The 23,135-nt window shown below is 38.6% G+C and overlaps 1 protein-coding gene across 3 annotated transcripts in view; it reads right to left on the reverse strand.

Moving 5' to 3' along the window:
* The window catches only part of DYM (dymeclin), a 437,675-nt gene that overhangs the window by 263,753 nt on the left and 150,787 nt on the right, over positions 1–23,135 (reverse strand). For all 3 annotated transcript variants that reach the window (XM_087439193.1, XM_004422520.3, XM_087439192.1), the window contains 2 exons: positions 4,365–4,478; positions 3,296–3,390 (listed from right to left, as the gene is read on the reverse strand). In XM_087439193.1, coding sequence (XP_087295319.1) covers positions 3,296–3,390; positions 4,365–4,478 — 209 coding nt within the window. The remainder of the gene's footprint in view (positions 1–3,295; positions 3,391–4,364; positions 4,479–23,135) is intronic.

A 23,135-nucleotide genomic window follows, 5' to 3' on the forward strand; every position in this document is an offset into this window, starting at 1 on the left:
AACCCGGGCCGCCGGCAGCGGAGAGCACGCACTTAACCGCTAAGCCACGGGGCCGGCCCCTAAGAAGGTTTTTAAAAGCTTTATTCACATCCTACTTTCACATCAATGAAACATGTTAACTGTTTTGCATTTTGTTGAAGATCACATGAACTATTAGCTCTTCTAAGTTTTGCAGCTGTCAGACAGAAAATTTTGTAGTCTCTTCCTAAAAGAGAATTTAGAAAACCTGTATATGAAAACTGATTATTTCTCACTTGAAGGAGTTACTAGAGCATCTGGTGAATCTTGAGTTGTACCGCTACCATAAATCTTCTGTGTATCTAAATTGTTTTTGTTATGCATTCCTTATCATACTTTACAATTTTATACCCTAAACACATTTAGTAGAAAATGAGTTTTCTCAAAATACAAAAAAGCTGGCCTCTATTTCCAAGTTGAGACAAGTGTTTCCTAAGGGAATAAACCTTGATTCTCAGGCCCAAACTCAAAGTGCTTTCTAAACTTTAACGTGCATACAAATCATCTGGGGATTTAGTTAAAATGAAAATTCTGATTCAGCAGGTTGAAGCAGATTGAAGCTGGGCCAACACACTGCCTTTCTAACAAGCTCCCTCCTCCCTCCTGGATGATGCAGATGCTCTGGTCCACATTGGCTGCTCAACTGTGGCCCTTGGACCAGAAGCACTGGCAACACATGGGAACTTGTAAGAACTGCATGTCCCTCAGTGTGACATATGGAGAGTACTGATATCATCTGCTGAAACTGATTACTCCAAAAATTTACATTAAATTATTTCTTTAAAAATCCACTTACAACTCATTCATTCACAGTTTCTTTTTTGTTGTTATTGAAGATCAGACCTTCTTTTCTCTCTATTCCTTCCGTTTTCCTAAACTGTGGATCTAATAGTTAAGCCCCTCCTCAAGAAGGCCCCAGCTGGTTCTTTCAGCCTTCTCTCCCACAATCCCAGTACAGGTTCACAGTATGCCAACCAAATGGGTCATTTCCTAAATATAAACCATGCTTTCTCATCACACCCCTTCTTGTTATATTTTGCTTGGTTGTGGTTGATGCTCTCCCCTGACAGGCCAGTCCCTAAAGCCATCTCTCTCTACTCACCTTGCCTAAGTTCTCAATGAGACGTGATCTCACCATTCTCTGAACCAAAAACCACTCACCCTCACCACAGGAATTTTTCTTTCTTTCTAATATTTACCACATTCTCCTGTATATAAGATATGTTGGTCCTTGTCTTATCTTGGCTACTTAAGTACAAGCTACTTGAGGGCAAGAATTTTTATAACTAATTTTGATATTCCTTCCATTAACAATGTTCCTCACTAATATAATGTTAAATAAAACTCCATTAAAATGAAGTAAAGCACTACTCCTTATTGATGATAAATTTGATATAAATATTCCCAAATCACAAATCTAAATTACGTTTCTTATTTCTCCAAATACGACTGGTTTTCTATGTCAGTCATCACAGACAGAAAATTGGGCACAGTGCTTTATTTGCTTTTTTCCAACTCTTACACCTAGAAAAGTTTTATTTAATTTTGTTTGATACATTTTATCAGAACTTAAATTCTGAACCAGTTCATTTGGCATTTTCATATTAAACAGGCCAAATGTTCATATACCAGTCCAGGAAAAGTAATCTTGTAATGAAATCTTCATAAAACCACTATAAAACTCCACATACACACAAGGAAAAATAGACCGCAAAGCAGCACAGACATCATTAAATCTGTCAGGCTGAAATAAAGCATGGTGACAAAGGTTAATATCTACAAACTAAAGGCTCTTCAGAACACCTAGAAGAATCTGAGGTATGAGGAGACCTATGTTTACTTTAAATCATGAAGTTAGTGTTAGTCCACAGTCAGTCAAATGGACAATCTCTCATGTACAAACAAAAAAAACCCAATATAATGTATTAAGACCAAACCTAAATTAAATAGTGAATCAATGGAAAATATCCTCTGCTAAATTCTGTGGATAAATAAACAGAGAACAGAAGTTAATTCTGAGTGATTGTTAAAAATGAGCCCAAGTCAATAAGAGCCCAATGTCTCCAACCAATGGATAGAAAGTGAGATCAGAGTTTAAAAGTGATATAGAGTTGTGATAACCATCAATGACTGGAACACAAAACTAATCGTCAGAACTCCGTTGCCCCAAAAGCAAGAATTATAGGAAACAATCTGACTTCTGACTCCATAACAAATGTTCTACTTGAGAGTCGCTAGGACAATATTGAGCATCCTAACTGAAGACCAAAAAGTACCCAAGTATGTTAAAAATCTTTGCAAATGATATTCATTCATCATTTGTTAATTAGCTTTCCTAACCTTAAAGATCATGTCTTTGGCAAAGGGTAAGGAAGGGAGGGGGGTTTATGATGATATTGTGAGGGTAGGATAATGGTTTTCCCAAAAACGTCCACAGCCTAATCCCCTGAACCTGTGAATATGTTACCTTACGTGGCAAAAGGGACTTTGCAGTTGTGATTCAGCTAAGGACCTTGAGATGAGTAGATTATTCTAGTTTATTCTGGTAGGGCCAAGGCAATCACAAGGATCCTCACAGTAGAAGAGGAGGTCAAAGTGATGAGATGTGAGGACTCAACAACCTACCGTTGCTGGCTTTGAAAGTGGAGGAAGGGGCCACGAGCCAAGGAATGCAGACAGCTTCTAGCAGCTGTAAAAGGCAAGGAAATAGATTCTCCTCTAGAGCCCCCAGAAAGGAATGCAGCCCTACTGACATCTGGACTTTAGCCTAGTAAGACCCATGGTGAATTTCTAACCTACAGAATTGTACAATAAATTTGTGTTGTTTTAAGCCATGCATTTGTGGTAATTTGTTATGGCAGCAATAGGAAACTAACATAATGGTAAACTGCTATGAAAAGAACTCTCTAAAATAACACAGATAACTCCTTCAACAGTAGTGTGATGCTCTAAAAAATGCCCAGCAAATATGTTAATTCAGATTTGGTTTGAATTCCTAAGAAATATACCTGCTCCTCTATAAAAAGATAACACACAAAGCTTAAAATTAGATTTTATGAAAAGGTTGAAAGTAAAGACAATTAACTTTGATCGAAAAGTTGGGTTAGAAAACAAAGCAGAACAATGTATTTTCAACCAAACAAGAAAGTAATAAAAATTAAGTAGAATAATTTGATATTCCTCATACACAATATTTAAAAAGAGACTGCCATAGCATCCTTTTCAATAGGCCTGCCAGAGGGCAAAAATCAGTATTTCTTTTAAAGCTCATATTTACCTGATGATCCTCTGGGCAGCATACTGATGGAGAGAACGAAACTGTGCCGACATATTTGCTAACGCTGCCAGACAATTTGTGTGAAGGTACTTGTCCTGTCAGAAAACAGCACGTTTAAAACATACACCAAGTCTTCTCCTCATTTTAAGCAAGCTTATCTAGAAGCAAATGTAACCTCAATCGTCACTGATTTTAGAAAGTTCAGGTCCACAATCCCTTTTTTCTAATTCCAAAATCCACACAGCACTGAAAATTCAGTTTTTCATCACTCATTTGTTAGCAACATCTGGCACAAAAGATTACGCTGCTATTTATGGTCTTTACATTATCTCCACTCTGGTGAATACTGAAATATTTCACTGCAGAAATATTAATGTTTCATTACAGTGTGCTGCTCCAGAACTGAATGGTTACATAGAGTGTAGCATACACACTATAATTATCTTTCTAAAATCAAAAAATTCTCCATTCTAAAACACAATTGGCTCTTAAAGTTTCAGATAAAAGATTGTGGACATCTATCTATGTCAGCCGCAGATGGAAATAATTGAAAACAGTGCAGCAAACTTGACCATTTCTCTGAGCTATAAATTCTGTGTATTGCTTCTCTATTGACTAGAACCGAAATTTGCTCCCAGGTACTGCAAATGCAATCTGGTCGAAATTTTCCTTTCACTCTTTAAAGTATTCTTTTTCTTCTACTTTTCTTTCCCATCTGAATTCATATTTTCTTGTGCTCATATCTTATAGTTTCTTGGTGCTGCTTTTAAAAGGCAAATCAGTTTTACTGGTCCAGCAAAGATATACAACATCCTTTATCTAAATGTGATCCACTGCTTGCTTTCTATTTCATGTAAAATATCTCTGATCAGACAATCTATTAAATATTAGGAAACAGACACTATACACATTAACTTAGGATCATGTAACATAGTGACTATCTGCTGATCTGTATCTTCCCACTGCATTTCATGAAAATGGTAGCACTCTAAATACTGAGATTGTTTTAAACTATAGTCTTACTTGTACTGTGTGCATAAAGATAGAAAAACAGCTATGGAATACTTACTCTTGTCCTTGTCATGTTGTACTGAATGGTTCTTATTACGACCAGTATCAGGAGACTTCCCAGTGAAATTTCAGTTAAAACCCGTTCTGAATACCAAGTAATATTTTTTAATATCTGTAATGGGGAAGAAAGGTTTAAGTAAATATGATTGCTTTGGGAAAAAAGGAATTATCCATGTCTGCAATTTCTGATAAGCCATGGAATTGCTCTGAAGTGAATCGTGAGTCTTCCAGTTCAAGATAGCAAAACTGTGTTGACATGTTTACCTTCTTCCTTCTTTAGGGAAAAAAACAGGTCTGGAAAATAGAGGAGGACATTATTAGTAGAAAAACAGGAGATATATCTGAAAGAGGTATGGCACATAGGACAAGACTGACAGAAAAATCAATCACAGCTTAGAAGTTAGAAAGTGAAAATAAGAAAATCGAGAGTCTCTTGAAAAGTAGAGCTGTCCCAACAACCACAGAAAACCTCCACGCTTGTGTTCAGGACAGGCCAAGAATGCAAATATGCCAAGATCTTCAAGAAAAAACACATCCGTGTTCTGCTCCGGCACTCACCTCCAAGCCTTGGTAAGCAAGAATTGTTGTCTTTTCTTTTTTCTTTTTTTTAAATGTTTATTTTTACTTATATTTATTTATTTTTTTTTGAGGAAGATCAGCCCTGAGCTAACATCCATGCTAATCCTCCTCTTTTTGCTGAGGAAGACTGGCTCTGAGCTAACATCTATTGCCAATCTTCCTCCTTTTTTTTTCCCCAAAGCCCCAGCAGATAGTTGTATGTCATAGTTGCACGTCCTTCTAGTTGCTGTATGTGGGATGCAGCCTCAGCATGGCCGGAGAAGCAGTGCATCGGTGCGCGCCCGGATCCAAACCCGGGCCGCCAGTAGCGGAGCGCGCGCACTTAACCACTAAGCCACGGGGCCAGCCCCAAGAATTGTTTTCTAACTTAAGTTGGTGCAGTTCCACAGTAGATTTGTAAAATGGGCATCAGAGAGAGAGAGACAAAAATTGGGCAGTGTAGAAGCCAATTCTGGGCTGCCACAAGCTGTTCTGTGTAAAACACAAAAAAACAAAGTGGCTCAGCTGAGCGCTACAACTCCCTTATTGTTCTTTTCCATGAAGGTCACTCCTACTTCCTTTCTCCCTGACTCACAGAGTCAGCATGTCACATTCTTCTCCAGCTAAACATGAATAAGGACAAGACTTCTGGCTGATTCCCGCCCTCTCCCTTAGGAAGGTATGCCCCTCTGCAGAGCACAGCAGACTTCCATCGTTCACAATTGCTGAGGGAGGTCCCACCACCTTTCAAAACAAATGAATCTAGACTTTCATTTCTAACTATGAATGCACAATAAAAACTCACCAAAAAAGTGGAGAAATTCAACAATCTAGACTCGCTGAATCTAATCAAGCCTCTGTTTTAATTACCAGCATATATGAAATACAGAGGATAGAAGAACATGTTAAATAACACAACAATGTAATCAGCCAAAGCCAAATGTAAGAAATTCTACTAAACAAATGACCCAGTTTCTACAACAAATAAATAATGTAGTCAGGTGGGAGAGACTGTTATAGATTTAAAAAGGTCTTAAGAACTAACTCAACCAACTCCAAAAAGACATTTTAAAGATAACTGGAGAAAAAGAATTGAGTATTAGGAGGTATTAAAAAATTATTGATTTTTTCAGATGTGATAATGGTATTATGGCTACATATTTTTTTAAAGTCCATACTTGTTAAAGTGACATACTGAAATATTTACAAGTGAAATTCTCTATATACGATTTATAGGAATTTTATAATTTATATTTTATAACTAATTTTTTATTTATAGGAATGTTATAACTAACTTTTTAAGTTAGCCAAAAAATAAGTAGGTAGGTGAAATAAGAACAGAAGAATGTTCATGAGTCCATGGGAACTCATTATACTACTTTTCTCAATTTTGTTTACATTTGATGTGTTCATAAGAAGAATTTTACCAAATAAATAATGTGAAATTTAAGTACGAAACTGAACAAGCAGAGAAAACAGACCTCCAATTAAACACAGATAATTTAAGAAGCTGGAAAAAATTTTTTTTTAATTCTAGTTAGTATTTTTGGTGAGATTTGACAGAATACATCATCCATAAAATAAGAACAGGCCACTATGAAAAAGAATCAAAGAACAAAGAAAAGCTGCAGAAGATTAAAAATATGATAGCTGAGACTTAAAAGAGAGAGGAATTAGCAGGATGTGCACTATGGAAAACTGAATTTGTGATCTGAAAGACTAAATTGAGAAGTTCTCTCAGATGACAGCAATAAAAGGTAAGCAGACAGAAAATGTAAGAGAGAAGTGGAGATCTAATATCTACTTAATAAGAGTTTCAGAAGGAACAGACTATAAGGGGAAAAAAAACTGGTAACAGGAGAAAATGTCTTTGAGGGGAAGAAAAACTTTCCACATTTTAAGCAGAAATATTGAAAAAAAATCAAAATATATTCTGGTAAGATTTCTGAATTCACAGTATATGAGAAAATCCTGTTGGCTTCCAGACAGAAGAAACATGTCACCACAAAAGAAAGAGAAGCAGACCTACATTAGATTCCTCATCTTCAACACTGTACATCTGAAGGACAACAGAACAATGTCTATACGTTTTTTTCCTTTTTATTTATTTACTTTATTTATTTTTGCTGAGGAAGATTTGCCCTGAGCTATTGCCAATCCTCCTTTTTTTTTTTTTTGGCTTGAGGAAGATTAGCCCTGAGTTAACATCTGTGCCAATCTTTCTCCACATTTTTGTATGTGGGACACCGCCACAGCACGGCTCATGAGTGGAGTAGTTCCATGCCTAGGATCTGAACCTGTGAACCCAGGCCGCTGAAGCAGAGTGCTCGGAACCTGACCCACTCAGCCATGGGGGCGGGCCCTACAAGTTTTTGAGGAACAGATTATGATTCTAGAATTCTACACCTAGAGAAACCAACACACAAAAATAAAAACTTATTTTTACCATGAAAAAATAAAAACTTTTAACTATGCAAAGACTCAGCATGAACTACCTATGCACCATTTCTGGAGGAAAAAACAAATGACACATGTAAGTGCTTAGGTGCCCCTCCTCACCACCATAACAACAACAACAACAACAAACACCAGCAAGACGAACTCAAGGGAAGGAAAATATGGACTACCAAGCAACAAACAAAAAACAACCGCAATTATAATCCACAAAATCAGGAAAATATAATTAAGTCTAATAATATGGTTGCACCTTAGTTCTTCTAAAAGACCTATAAAATAGATATCTCCCTGGTTAAGTCTGTCACCTCCAAAATTCCAAACAACATTAGGAATCAGACAGGCGGTACGGAAACAGATAAGAAGAATTAAAAAAGCAAAAGAAGACCGTGCTCGGGTCAGCCTGGTGACGTAGCAGTTACTTTTGCAGGCTCCACTTTGGCAGCCCGGGGTTCGCCGGTTCGGATCGTGGGCGTGGACCTACTCACCGCTCATCAAGCCATGCTGTGGTGGCATCACACATACAGGAGCTACAACTTTACAACTATGATACACAACTATACACTGGGACTTTGGGGAGAAAAATGAAAAAGAGGAAGATTGGCAACAGATGTTAGCGCAGGGCCAATCTCCCTCAAAAAAAAAAAAAAAGAATACTGTGCTCAACCTCATGCAAGTGCACACAGAAGCCTCCACAACAGATTTTTACTCAGTTCACCTCTCTGGCAAGAGCCCTATGTCTCCAACCCTGACCTGTTCTGCAGTCTTCTCTCCGAGGCTGGCCTACAGCAAATGTCCACTACACAGTAGCTGAGTATTGTTTGTAAAGTGAAAAGTAAAAAATGTAAAATTTTAAACAAATACCTTTATTCATGACTAACTATGGCCTTAATCAAGCAGAAGAGATAACCTATGTGTAAAACAAATAATAGTAGTTGAAAAAATTCAAAACGATGAGTTTTGCCAGTTGACTCTTTATAAAGGAAGGGTAGTGTTCAGTCCCTCTGACTTATTCTCTACGGCAGCAGTTCTCAAAATGTGGTCCTGGGACTTCTAGAGGTCCCTGAGACAATTCTGGAGAATTCTCAAGGTCAAAACTATTTTCATGATAATACCAAGACATTACTTTCCACGCTCATTCTCTCATGAGTGTATAGTTGAGTTTTCCAGAGGCTACATAACATGTCTGTTAGCAAAACAAATTTAATACAGAAGCAGACGTGAGAACCTGTCTATCTTCTGTTAAGGTAATTCATTAAAGAGATTTGCAAAAATGTATAATAATGCCACTCTTCTAGCTAAATTTTTATTTGTGGAAAATAGTTATTTTCATAAAAATATGTTATTGATAGTAACATGTAATGGGTTTATCTTTTTTTACATGACCTAATTAAATTTTTTTTAAATGTCAGTTTTAATTTCCAATATGGTAAATGTGGACAACTATAACCCACACAAAAAAATTATCTGGTGTCCTCAATTATTTTTAAATGTGACGACCAAAAAGTTTAAGAACTGCTGTTCTAAGTCTCAAGGGAATACTACACTGGGATAGTCATTACATTAGGCAACTTTACTAGTGAGAGTAGTTTCTCTCTTTTAAAAGGTCACGCACTTGAGTATAGTTTGGTTTCTCCTCTCTCGTGGCTCCTTTATTTAGAAAGAAATTATCATAAGCCATCCTTATTTAAAACAGAGGTCATTAATTCTTTTTTGTGTGTGAGGAGGACTAGCCCTGAGCTAACATCCGACGCCAATCCTCCCCTTTTTTCTTGAGGAAGACTGGCCCTGGGCTAACATCCGTGCCCACCTTCCTCTACTTTATATGGGACACCGCCACAGCATGGCTTAACAAGCAGTGCGTTGGTGTGTGCCTGGGATCAGAACCTGCAAACCCCAGGCCGCCGCAGGGGAGCAAGTGCACTTAACCGCTGCGCCACCGGGTGGCCCCAGAGGTCATTAATTCTTAACATCTGCTTGTGTGTGTCAATTATATAACTGGATGAAAGAAGCATTTTGAATAAAAGTAGTCTTATATCATTTAACATTCAACAAATATTTAATGAGTATCCACACAGTAAACTTACAATGTTATTACAAAAATTAGAAATCCAATTTAGCATTTACATGAAGGTTTGTTTTCTCCTCCTGTGAAAAATATATCATTGTTTAAGGGGGTCGGCCCCGTGGCTTAGCAGTTAAGTGCGTGCGCTCCGCTACTGGCGGCCCAGGTTCGGATCCAGGGCGCGCACTGACGCACCGCTTCTCTGGCCATGCTGAGGCCGCGTCCCACATACAACAACTAGAAGGATGTGCAACTATGACATACAACTATCTACTGGGGCTTTGGGGGGGAAAAAAAAAGGAGGAGGATTGGCAATAGACGTTAGCTCAGAGCCGGTCTTCCTCAGCAAAAAGAGGAGGATTAGCATGGATGTTAGCTCAGGGCTGATCTTCCTCACACACACACACACACACACACACACACACACACAAAAATATATATACCATTGTTTAGAAATTCTGGCAGTGTTGAAGAAAAATCATAAATAACTAGTTATAGAGTTCACATAGCCTCCATGAGACATTACTGCACAGTGGGCAGCAGACAGAAAATGTCCTTGGTAACCTCGCTGGGGTTCCCAATCTACTTATTTGGTTCTTACAAAAACAATCACTCCTTTCTTGCATTCAATATTCATACAGTTTAACAGTTGTGGAATGTTATCATTTTTTAATGTATTTTTTATGTATTACATACATATATATTTACCATCTTATGCTAAAATAACTCAAATAATATGCAGAAGGAAACCCCTCAAGGATCTGAAAATGTCTTCCTTCTCAAAAAGTATATGAGAATTGTTTGTGCTTCTAGGTCATTTTTTGAGCTTTTTTCCCCCATATGATGTATATTCCTCCACATGAATATATCTCTTCCATATGTTATATAGGGCAGTGTATTATACAATAACATATTTTATAATATCAACTGTTTAAAAAATTCAACACATATAGAAAAGCCCAAAGAATAATTAACTTCCATACTCCCACAATTGACATAAACTGTTTTTTTTTTTGTGAGGAGGACTAACCCTGAGCTAACATCTGATGCCAATCTTCCCCTTTTTTCCTTGAGGAAGGCTGGCCCTGAGCTAACAACCGTGGCCATCTTCCTCTACTTTATATGCGACGCCGCCACAGCATGCCTTAACAAGCGGTGCATCGGTGCGCGCCGGGGATCCGAACCTGCAAACCCCAGGCTGCCGCAGCGTGCGCACTTAACCGCTTGCGCCACCGGGCCGGCCCCGACATAAACTGTTAATTTTTTGTGTGTGTGCGTGAGGAAGATCAGCCCTGAGCTAACATCTGATGCCAACCCTCCTCTTTTTTGCTGAGGAAGACTGGCCTAGGGCTAACATCCATTCCCATCTTCCTCTACTTTATATGGGACGCCGCCACAGCACGGCTTGACAAGTGGTGTGTCGGTGCGCGCCTGGGATCCGAACCGGCAAACCTCAGGCCGCCAAAGCAGAGCACGCGCATTTAACCGCTGTGCCACTGGGCCGGCCCCAATATTTTATTTTTGAAGATATAAATCCCATTTTATTACCCCAAAGAGGGACGACCACTATCTTGAGTTTAGTATGTATCTTTCTAGTTCATTTCAAATACTTTATATGTATACACACACCCACCCCAAACCCAGCATTCCTTTGTGTATTTTCTAGTTTACATAAAGAGTATCATGATATATTGGGTTGAACGGTGTCCCCCAAAATTCATGTCACGCATAACCTGTAAATGTGATCCTATTTGGAAATAGAGTCTTTATAGATACAATCAAGTTAAGATGAGATCATAGTGAATTAGGGTGGGCCCTAAATCCAATATGACCAGTGTCCTTCATAAGAAGAGGAGGAGAGACACAGAAACAGACACCCACATGAGAGAAGGCCACATGATGACAGACACAGAGATTGGATGCAACTGCAAGGCAAGGAACACCAAGGACTGACCACCAGAAGCTGGGAAGAGGCAAAGAATCACTCTCCTAGATCCTCCACATACAGCATGGCCTGCCGACATCTTGCTTTTGGAATTCTGGTCTCCAGAACCATAGCAATAAATTTTCTGTTGTTTTAAGCCACCCAGTTTGCTACGGCAGCCCTAGTAAACTAATACACGTTAAGTATTTGTTTGCATCTTATTTCTTTCACTCAATGTTTTTGTAACTCCTCTATATTGCTACATATAAGAATTAATATTGACCAGATACACCGAAGTCTGACAGTACTAGCTACTTTTTTTTTTTTTTTTTGAGGAAGATTAGCCCTGAGCTAACATCCATTGCCAATCCTCCTCTGTTTTGCTGAGGAAGACAGGGCCTGGGCTAACATCCGTGACCATCTTCCTCTACTTTATATGGGACGCTGCCACAGCATGGCTTGATAAGTGGTGCGTAGGTCTGCCCCCAGGGATCCGAATCTTCGAACCTGGGCAGCAGAAGTAGAGCGCGCGAACTTAACTGCTATGCCACTGGGCCGGCCCCAGTACTAGTTACTTTTTTTAAATGAACTACTTCTATATTAGTTAGTAAACAGCTGCTGCCCCAAGCCACTCCCCCAGGACCTCCTCGTGGTTCAGCAATTATTGAACAGCAGAGAACAGAGGATGATGGTCGATACCCATTCTGACTGGCTGATTCTGGTGCCATACTAGTTAAATAGTTTGAAAATTATCTCTGCATATAAGTCTACTTCATTCTATCTAAGCACTGTATAGTACTTTACCAACAGGCCACATTTTTTATCCACATCTCTATTAACAGAGATTTAGGTTATTTCCAGTTTTTCCCCTATTAAAAACAACATTACACAGGCCAGCCTGGTGGCACAAGTGGTTAAGTGCATGCAGTCCGCTGCAGCGGCCCGGGGTTTGCCGGTTTGGATCCAGGGCGCGCACCAATGCACCACTTGTTAAGCCATGCCGTGTCGGCGTCCCATATAAAGTAGAGGAAGATGGGCACGCATGTTAGCCCAGGGCCAGTCTTCCTCAGCAAAAAAAAAAAAAAAAAAAAAAAGAGGAGGATTGGCATCAGATGTTAGCTCAGGGCTGGTCTTCCTCAGAGAAAAAAAAAAAAAAGTTACAGTATAGATCCTTACTCTTAGGACCCAAAATCTCACCTTAAGAAACTCAGAAACCAGGGATTCCTTACTTTCCATACTCTTAATATCTGGACACTAATTACCTCAAGTCAGAAATCACATCGATTTTCAAAACAAAAATATCTGTATAATACCTGTTTTAAGCTACCCAGTTTGTAGTACTTAGTGACTTCATAAGCGCATTTACAAGAATCTGATAGGAAGCAGAATTGCTAAGCCATTGAACAGCTCCTTTTTAAAATATGTGCATGTTTGGTCACTATTAACTAAAAAGCATAGAGCAGAAGTGTCCAACACAGCAGCAGTAGCCACAGCGGGTACTTAAATTAAAATTTAATAAAATTAAAACTTCAGTTTCTCAGTCACACTAGTCACACGTTAAGTGCTTCATATCGGACAGTGCAGTTATAGAAGATTTCTATCATCACAGAAAGTTTGATTGAATAACCTGGTATAGAGAACACCACTGTATCCGTCACCCAGTTTTATTAAATGTTAATATTTTTGCTTCTGAAGCACCTCACACCCCCTATACTCCTCCCTGATCCTATTCTCTAAGCTCTGGCAGCCACTATCCTGAATCTGGTACTTCATCACCATGCATATTTTTGAGATTTATTATTATCAATTCACATGGTTCTATTTCATTCATTCTAGATGCTCTACAGTATTTCATTTATGTTATCAGCTATTTGCGACTTTTAAACACTATTCGTATGCTACAATGAACATTCTTTTAAACGTGTTCTTGTGAATCTATGAAAAAGTTTTTCCTACGACACAAACCAGGAAATGAAATTGCTGGGAGGTAGAGTATTTACTTCTGCAGGTAATTTGAGAAATGTGAGCAGCTAAACTCCTCACTTCTAAGGAATTTACCAATTTTTACCAATTTCTCTTTCTCTATATCCTCACCAACTTTTTCTATATGAGATCTTGTAATTTTTGCCAACCTGATAAGTACAAAATATTTCAGTTATCTTAATTAGCATGATCCTGATGAATCATCAGGTTGAACATCCTATAAAAATGCTTATTGGTCACTCAGGTTTTCTATTCTGTTTTTCAATTATTTTGCCCACTTTTCTATTGAATACTTTCTTCTTCTAATTGAGTATAAGGGTTCTTTATAAATTAAAAATGCTAATCCATTTTCCTATCTGTAGCTTGTTTTCACTTGTTTTAACAGTGAAAGTTTTCATTGTAACATAGTCAAATTTATTAATCTTTCCCTTCATGGTTTATTCATTTTATGCTTTGCTTAAGAAATTCCTATCTGAAGTTCATAAAAATATTATCCTTTAATGTCTCTTTGAAGGTTTTTAAAAGTTCAGCTTTTCACATCTAGGTCTTATTAGTCCAAGTGGAATTTTTCTTTGTATGTGGGGCAAGATAATCTAATTTTATTTTTTCCATTTGGATGAGCCATGCTCTCAATCTCAGCACAATTTATACTTACTATGTCTGTCACACTTCACGTTTCCATATATGAGAGTGTAGTTTCTGGATCCTCTAAATTCTTTTGCATTTATCTATTTTTTTATTCCAATGTTAATGAAACACAATCTTAAGTACTCAAGTTTTATAACTAGTCTGTCTGATAGGGTGAGTAACTCCACACTGAATTGCTTCAAAAATTTTTCGCCCTTTTCTAGGTTTTTCGCTCTTCCCTATGATTCTGGGATTAGCTTATCAAGTCTCACAAACAACTGCTGAGATTTTGATCAGAATTGCATTGAACATAGTGAATGATTTGGAGGCAAAATTAACAACTTTATGACATTGAGTCTTCCTATCTGTGAACATGGTCTCTCTTTCCACTTATTAAGCCATATTTAATACCTTCATTTAGGTAATTTTGCCATAAAAAATTCTGTACTTTTAGATTGATTCTTGGATTCACTGCAGTTTTATTGCCATTATAAGCAGTATCCCTATATTACCTTTTTGAAGAACTTTGTTATTGGTATGTAGAAATAGTATTTGTTTTTGTAATCTTGATTTTTGATCCAGAAAATTTGTTCAACTTTCCTAACAGTTCTAATATTAGAGTCTCTGAATTTTTTATGTAGTCAATGATAATATCCATAAAAACTGACATTTAGATTCCCTCCTTTTCAATTTTTAAAACATTTATAGCTTGTTCTAGTCTTAATGATCTACTTAGAATTCTGATACAATGTTGAGGAGAAACGGCAATAAAGGGCATCCTCACTCTGTTCTGACTTGCAAGGGAAGACTTCTAAAATTCTCCATCAAGTATAACACTTAACTGTAGGTTTTTGTAGATACCTTCTGTGGAGACAAGGAATTTGTTTTCTACCTTTATGTTGTTGTCTTTTTTTTTTTTTTTTTACCATGCATAAGTGTTGAATTTTATCAAATGCTTTTTCTGCATCTATTGAGATGACTGAATGGTTTTTCTCTCTTAAATTAATAAATTACATAAAGAGATTTTCTAATATGAAACCATCCTTGCATTCCTGCAATACTAGGTATTGACAGATATACTCTTTTTACTACCTTGCTTTATTCCATTTTACATTATTAGATTTATAAGCTTTTGTGACTACATTTGTGCCACTTATTAAATTATTGCCTCTGAACTCGAAATCCACCCTTAATTTTGCCCTGCTTTATGATATCAGACCTGAACACTGCAGACGTTTGGTCAGCTGTCTTGATGTTAAGTTTCACCAGTAGAGGACACTGGAGGGACACCTCAGCACCACAGCAGGAGGAAGAGACTTTCCTTTCTTCTTTCAGTATAGTGTTTTCCATGCAGTAGCCACAAGATAAGCAGGTGGGGACCTTGTAATGTTCACCTAGGCGACCTTCATAGTTCCACTTTGGCCCACACCCTCTGACAAGTTTCTTGACTACTGCTAGGCTATATATTCCTGTACTAGCCAGGCCATCTTCCTCAGAGATCTGGATCTCAGCCTCAGATGGGGATAGGGAAGCTTCCTTTAAATTTCTAAATTCCTTCCTCCTACTCTCTCTCAGATTAAGGGTAATAGCTACTTTCTGCAGCTGCCTCTTCTGTATTCTTTAGGGTCGGCAAACTTTTTCTTAAAAGACTAAACAGGGGCCAGCCTGGTGGCATGGTGGTTAAGTTTGCATGCTCCACTTCAGCGGCCCGGGGTTTGCAGGTTTGGATCGCGGGCATAGACCTACACACTTCTCATCAAGCCATGCTGTGGCAGCATCCCACATAAAAAAAAAAAAGAAAAGGAGAAGATTGGTACAGATGGTAGCTCAGGGTTAATCTTTCTCACACACACGCACACAAAAACACTAAACATATTAGATATTTTAGGTTTACAAGCCATATAGGCTCTGTCATCAGCTACTCGAATCTACTGTTCTAACTTGAGGGCAGCTGTGGAGAGTACATAAACAAACAGGTGTGGCTGTGTTGCAATAAAACTCTATTTACAAAAATAGGCAATTGGCCTGAAGGCCATAGTTTGCTGAACTCCTATCACAGACTACTGTTGCTTATGGTAATGATGCCAGATAAGAATGAGTGATTTAGAATAATTCAGTGCAAACCATCACTATTGGTGAATTGAAAATGTGATGTAAATACCACAGCAATGTGGTAGATTAGTAGAATAATTATAGTATGCAAGAGGTGATTTTTTTCTTATTAAAAATAGAAACTGGTAATTCTACACATTCAGGTTTAATATGAAAAGTCGCCCATTTAGAACAAGTTGAACACACATATTCAACATGAAAGATGCTTTTAATTTGTATTAGTACAAAAGAAATTTCACGTTTCTTGCTTGTTTATTATTTTACTTTATTTTTCATGTTCAACCTGTGTTTGAAGGAGAGTTATTCTACCAGAAAAATTCAATCACTATCTTTAACAGATACATGAACAGATATTACACTTGCATGGTACCCAAGTGCTCAAAAGCTTTATATGCTATAGGATTTTTATATATTTCTTAATGAAACCAGTATCCTAAGACTCATTAGCATAACCATGATGCTGCTGTAACATATAATCTGCATGTCTCTTGGTTCATATGTAAATGCACTTCTTTGTATACATAGCTAGTAGAATTGCTGGGTCATGGGATATATGTATGGTCAAATTAGGTAGAAAATGACACTGAGTTTATCGAAGAAGCTGTAACAAATTTAAACCTCTACCAGCAGCTCCGCATCCTAGGTATTATCATCCTTTTAAATTTTAGTCCTTCTGGTAGGTGTATAGTGGTACCTCATTGTGGTTTTAATTTGCATTTCCCTAATTACTAGTGAAGTTAAAACACTTTTTAGTATGTTTATTGACCATTTGGACACTGTCCTTTTTGAAATGCCTCTTCAATCCTATTGTTCATTTTACTATTGTCTCTTTGTTATTGGTTTGTGGATGTTCATTATATACGTCAGATATAAACTCTTTGTGAGTAACATATAGCAAGATCTTCTTCCACTCTCTGGCTTGATTTTTCATTCTCTTACTAGTATTTTTTTTTCTTACGAGGAAGATTGGCCCTGAGCTAACATCTGTTGCCAATCTTCCTCTTTTTGCTTGAGGAAGATTGTCCCTGAGGTAAGATCTGTGCCAATCTTCCTCTATTTTGTATGTGGGATGCCACCACAGTATGGCTTGATGAGGGGTGCGTAGGTCTGTGCCTGGGATTCAAACCTGTGAACCCCAGGCTGCCAAAGCAGAGCAAGTGAACTTAACCACTATACCACCGGGCCAGCCCCTCTTACTAGTATTTTTTGATGAAGCTTTGAATTTTAATATTGTCTAAATTTAATTAAATTATTATTTAATAATACTGCTAATTATCTAATGCTTGCTGAGGCCTGTTTCAGAAACTTTCCTTATCCCCAGGTCATGATGATATTCTCTTCTATTACCTTCCAGAAACTTTACTGTTTTGCTCCTTATATTACTATTTATAATACATTTGAAACTGACTTTTGTGTATGAAGTGGGTAGAGGATCAAGTTCATTTTTCCCCCCATATGGATACCTAGTTGGTCCACTACCACTTACTGAGAAGATCTTTCCCTGTGGCTACCTTTGACATAAGTCATGTCCACATATAGAGTCCTCATATCCAGTAGATGGAGTCCTCCTACTTTGTTCCTCTTCTACAATGGCATCTTAGCTATTCTTAGCCCTTTTCAGTTACAAGTAAATTTTAGAATTTTCACATACATATACAGTCATGCACTGCATAATGATGTTTCGGTCAATGACGGACCACATATATAGGACGCTGGTCCCATAAGATTAGTACCATACCGGGCCGGCCCCGTGGCTTAGTGGTTAAGTGCGCGAGCTCCGCTGCGGGCGGCCGGGGTTCGGATCCTGGGCGTGCACCGACGCACCACTTCTCCGGCCATGCTGAGGCCTCGTCCCACATACAGCAACTAGCAGGATGTGCAACTACGACATACAACTATCTACTGGGGCTTTGGGGGAAAAAAAGGAGGAGGATTGGCAATAGATGTTAGCTCAGGGCCAGTCTTCCTCAGCAAAAAGAGGAGGATTAGCACGGATGTTAGCTCAGGGCTGATCTTCCTCCAAACAAACAAACAAACAACAACAAAAAAAAGATTAATACCATACAGCTTAGGTGTGTAGTAGGCTACACCATCTAGCTTTGTGTAAGTACACTCTATGATGTTTGCACAATAACAAAATTGCCTAATGACGCATTTCTCAGAACATATCCCTGTCGTTAAGTGACACATAACTATACACTCTCACATTCAAAATAAAAATACTTCAGACAAGAGGGGAAATTGCAATAAATGTATGTATCAATTTAAGGGTAATGACATGCCTACAATAGTGATATTTCTAATTCACTAACATGGTAAAAGGTTTAGGTTTGTTAATAGTTGCTTTATGTACTTTGGTGCTCCTATGTTGGGTGCATATATATCTATAATTGATAAGTCTTCTTGGTGGAGTGTCCTTTTTATCATTATATATTGCCCCTCTTTGTCTCTCTTAACCTTTGATATGAGTACGGCAACACCTGCTTTATTTTGTTTGCCATTAGCTTGGAGTATTGTCTTCCATCCTTTCACTCTGAGCCTGTGTTGTCTTTAGAGCTGAGATCTGTCTCCTGAAAGCAGCATATTCTTGGGTCTTGCTTTTTAATCCATCCTGCCACTCTGTATCTTTTGATCGGAGAGTTCAATCCATTTACATTTAGAGTAATTATTGATATATGAGGGCTTAATGTTGCTGTTTTATCGCTTATTTTCCGGTTCTTTTGCATTTCCTTTGTTTCTTGTCCCATATGTTTTGGACTGCCAGTTCACTTTGGTTGTTCTGTCTTATGACTCTTTTAGTTTTCTCTTTATTTATCATATGTGATTTTGTTTTGATTATTTGTTTAGTGGTTACCTTGAGGTTTGTATAAAAAATCTTATGTATGAGAGAGTCCATCATCTGATGGCCTCATACTAAGTCAATTCAATCTCTTTCCTCTTCCCCTTCTAAGTTATTCTTGTCACAACTTATTCTATCTTGTGCTGTGGGTGTGTGTTTAAAGTGATGAGTTTATATTTATTTTTGGTGATTTCATTCCTTTGATCTTTGATTTTGGAATTTAAGTGGTTGCTAACCTATGCCGGTAAAGATCTACTATTTTTCTGATTTTGTCTACCTATTTTTCTCCTTGCTCCAAGCTATGTATTCCCTTTCTCTTTTTTTTCTCAGGCCTGAGGGCCTTCTTGAGCATTTCTTGTAGTGGGGGTCTCGTGGCCATGAACTCCCTTAGCTTTTGTTTATCTGGGAAAGTTATTATTTCTCCATCATATTTGAAGGATATTTTCACTGGACAGAGTATTCTTGGCTGAAACTTTTTGTCTTTAAGTATTTTGAATATATCATTCCAGTCTTTCCTAGCCTGTAAAGTTTCAGTTGAGAAACCCGCTGAGAGCCTGATGGGAGTTCCTTTGTACGTTATTCTTTGTTTTTGTCTAGCTGCCGTTAATATTGCTTCTTTGTCATTGACTTTTGCCAGTTTTACTACTATATGCCTTGGAGTGGGCTTTTGCCTGTTGACATATTTAGGCAACCTATTGGCTTCACTTACTGGCATTTCCTGCTCCTTCTTCAGATTTGGGAAGTTCTCAGCTATTATTCCCTTGAATAGGCTCTCTGTTCCTCTTTCCCTCTCTTCTCCCTCAGGAATACCTATAATTCTTATGTTACATTTCCTAACTGAGTCGGATATTTCTCGGAAACTTTTCATTTCTTTTTAGTCTTAGTTCTCTCTCCTCCTCCATCTGGAGCACATCTGTATTCCTATCCTCTATAATGCTAATTCTTTCCTCCATATTGTCAGCTCTGTTCTTTAAAGATGCCATATTCTCCTTTATCTCCTCCATTGTGTTCTTCATTTCCATCAATACTGATTGGTTTTTCATTATGATTTCAATCTCTTTTGTGGAGAAACTCCTTATTTCATTGAATTGTTTATCTGTGTTTTCTTGTATTTCGTTTAGCTTTTTTATGATAGCTATTTTGAATTCTCTGTTGGTTAGGTTATGGATTTCTGTGCCTTCACGGTTGATTTCTGGGTGTTTGTCATTTTCCTTCTGGTTTGGCGATTTAATGTACTTTTACACCACGATTGCTGTATTGGCTTTGTTTTTCCTCATCCTAGAAATATCTGGTTGCAGTTTCCACCTGCCGTCACTGTGTGGGGGTCAAGGGCTGCGTAATATGAGCCCCCTGCCCTCCACCCCGGCTGCTCCGCTGTCAGGGGTCACCCGCACTCCTCAGGGGCTGCTCTGACTGGTCGGCTGAGCTACAATGTCAGGCATGTGGGGGGGCAGGGGCCCTTTCTTTTGCCCACTGGGTCCCTGGGGGAGGTGCTTCTCACTTGCCCCTCGTTATCTGCTCTCCTGGGGTGCTCAAATGTTGATGGCACCACTGCAGCAGTTCTGAGTCCTCTGTGTGGGACTTTCCCACGGGCTGAGAGAGCCTGAAGAGCTACATTTCCCCCCAGAGGGCCGCCCCTCCCCTCTCTCTGCGAGCCACGTGACCCCAGTTGCCAATCTGATGGGGAGGGAGAGGATTTCTCTTTACTTCTCCCCAATTCCTCCGGGGTCCCCAGCACGTCCACTCTCAGATGTGTGGCAGTGTGGGTCTTTCTGATGTCCCTTTGTGCAGTGTGAGTGTCTCTTGTTGGTCTATGATTGACCCCTTTTGTTGTATCTTATCGGGGGAAGAGTTTATGGGAAAGCTCACTCCGCCATGATGCTGACATCACCCTACCCTTGAATTTTTGTCAAATCTTAATGTTTTTGTCAGATTTGCTTCAATGTTTTTTGTGTGGTTATTTCTTGTTTTATTTTGTTTTTGCTGCTGCAGGAGTGAATAAAACATTACAGACCTAGGTGAAGCCCTAGTGTGTACCCATCCCCATTTTCATTCCCTTTTCTTTCTTTCTTTTTTTTTTGTGAGGAGGACTAGCCCTGAGCTAACATCTGACGCCAATCCTCCCCTTTTTTCTTGAGGAAGATTAGCCCTGAGCTAACATCCGTGGCCATCTTCCTCTACTTTATATGGGATGCCGCCACAGCATGGCTTAATAAGCGGTGTGTTGGTGCGCGGCCAGGATCCGAACCGGCAAACCCCAGGCCGCCAAAGTGGAACGCATGCACTTAACCGCTGGCACCTCTGGACCAGCCCTTCATTCCCTTTTCTTACTCTCTCGACGTAGCCAGTACCCTGACTGTTTTACTTCACATATTTTAAACATTTTCAATATTATAAACAGTGCTATAGATGACCATTAATAAGCATGTCCTCTCTATGCAAATTTCCAAGAATCTTCCTAGATAACTTCGGAGTGAAACTGCTCAGTTATAGGGTATACACAGTTTCAGTTTTACTAGTATCTCTTAAATCTAAATACACAACTATGACCCAGCAAGTCTACTCCTAGATATATGCCCAAGAGGATGAGTGAGTATGTCCACCAAAATACATGTTCAAAAATGTGCAGGGCCGGCCCCGTGGCTTAGTGGTTAAGTGAGCGCGCTCCACTGCTGGCGACCCGGGTTCGGATCCCGGGCTCGCACCGACGCGCTGCTTCTCCAGCCATGCTGAGGCCACGTCCCACATACAGCAGCTAGAAGGATGTGCAGCTATGACACACAACTATCTACTGGGGCTTTGGGGGGAAAAAATAAATAAAAATAAAATCTTTAAAAAAATGTGCAGAGCAGCTTTATCAAAAATAGCCCCAAACTGGAAAAAAGCCAAATATTCACCAACAAGAGAATGGATAAATATATTGTGGTTTATTCATACAATGGAATAGCACATAGCAATAAAGAAGAACAAACTAATGATGTAATAACATAGCTGAATTTCAGCCACACTATGTTCAGTGAAAGAAGCCAATATAAAAGAGAACACACTGTAATGCAAGGAGAGGCAAAAACTAATTTATTGGGAGGGAAGTCAGAACAGTAGTTAACTCTGATTGGTGTAGGATATTGACCAGAAAGGGCATAATGAAGCTTCTATTATGCTGGAATGTTCAATAACTTGATCTGGGTAGGATTAACACAGTTATATACATATATAAAAACTCCTAAGTTGTATCTTTAAAATTTGTGCACTTTCTTTTTTTATTTATTTATTTATTTATTTATTTATTTATTTGTTTGTTTATTTATTTTTGTGAGGAGATCAGCCCTGAGCTAACATCCGCCAATCCTCCTCTTTTTTTGCTGAGGAAGACGGCCCTGGGCTAACATCCGTGCCCATCTTCCTCCACTTTATATGGGACGCCGCCACAGCATGGCTTGCCAAGCAGTGCGTCGGTGCGCGCCTGGGATCCGAACCAGCGAACCCCGGGCTGCCGCAGCGGAGTGCGCGCACTTAACCACTTGCGCCACCGGGCCGGCCCCTGCACTTTCTATTTTATACGTCAATTTTAAAATGTTTTTAAATATTATATTGGTTTTTTATTCCTTATAAAAAGAAAGATAAGTGCTGTTTTTAAAAACTGAATAAATCAGTACAAATATTTTCTCTCTGGTGGCACTTTACTAAATACAGACCCTCCTAGACTTACAATGGGGTCACGTTCCAATAAACCCATCGTAAGCTGAAAATATCATAAGTCGAAAATGCATTTAATACACCTAACTTACCAAACATCACAGCTTAGCCTAGCCTAGCTTAAACGTGCTCAGAACATTAGCCTACAGTTGGGCAAAATCATCTAACAAAACCTATTTTTATAATAAAGTGTTTAATACGTCATGTAATTTATTGAATACTGTACTGAAAGTGAAAAACAGAATAGATGAATGGGTACAGAATGGTTGTAAGTGTATTGGTTGTTTACCTTCCTGATCGCATGGCTGACTGGGAGCTGCAGCTAACTGCCACTGCCCAGCAGCACAAGAGGGTATTGTACTGCACATTGCTAGCTTAGGAAAAGGATCAAAATTCAAAATTCGAGGTACACTTTCTACTGAATGGTATTGCTTGCACACCATTATAAAGCTGAAAAATTGTTAAGTCAAACCATTGTAAGTCACAGACCATAAGAATTAAGAAATTTTTA

This window comes from Ceratotherium simum, chromosome 14, assembly GCF_057802395.1.
Source record: "Ceratotherium simum simum isolate JZ-2026a chromosome 14, ASM5780239v1, whole genome shotgun sequence".
Lineage (NCBI taxonomy): Eukaryota > Metazoa > Chordata > Mammalia > Perissodactyla > Rhinocerotidae > Ceratotherium > Ceratotherium simum.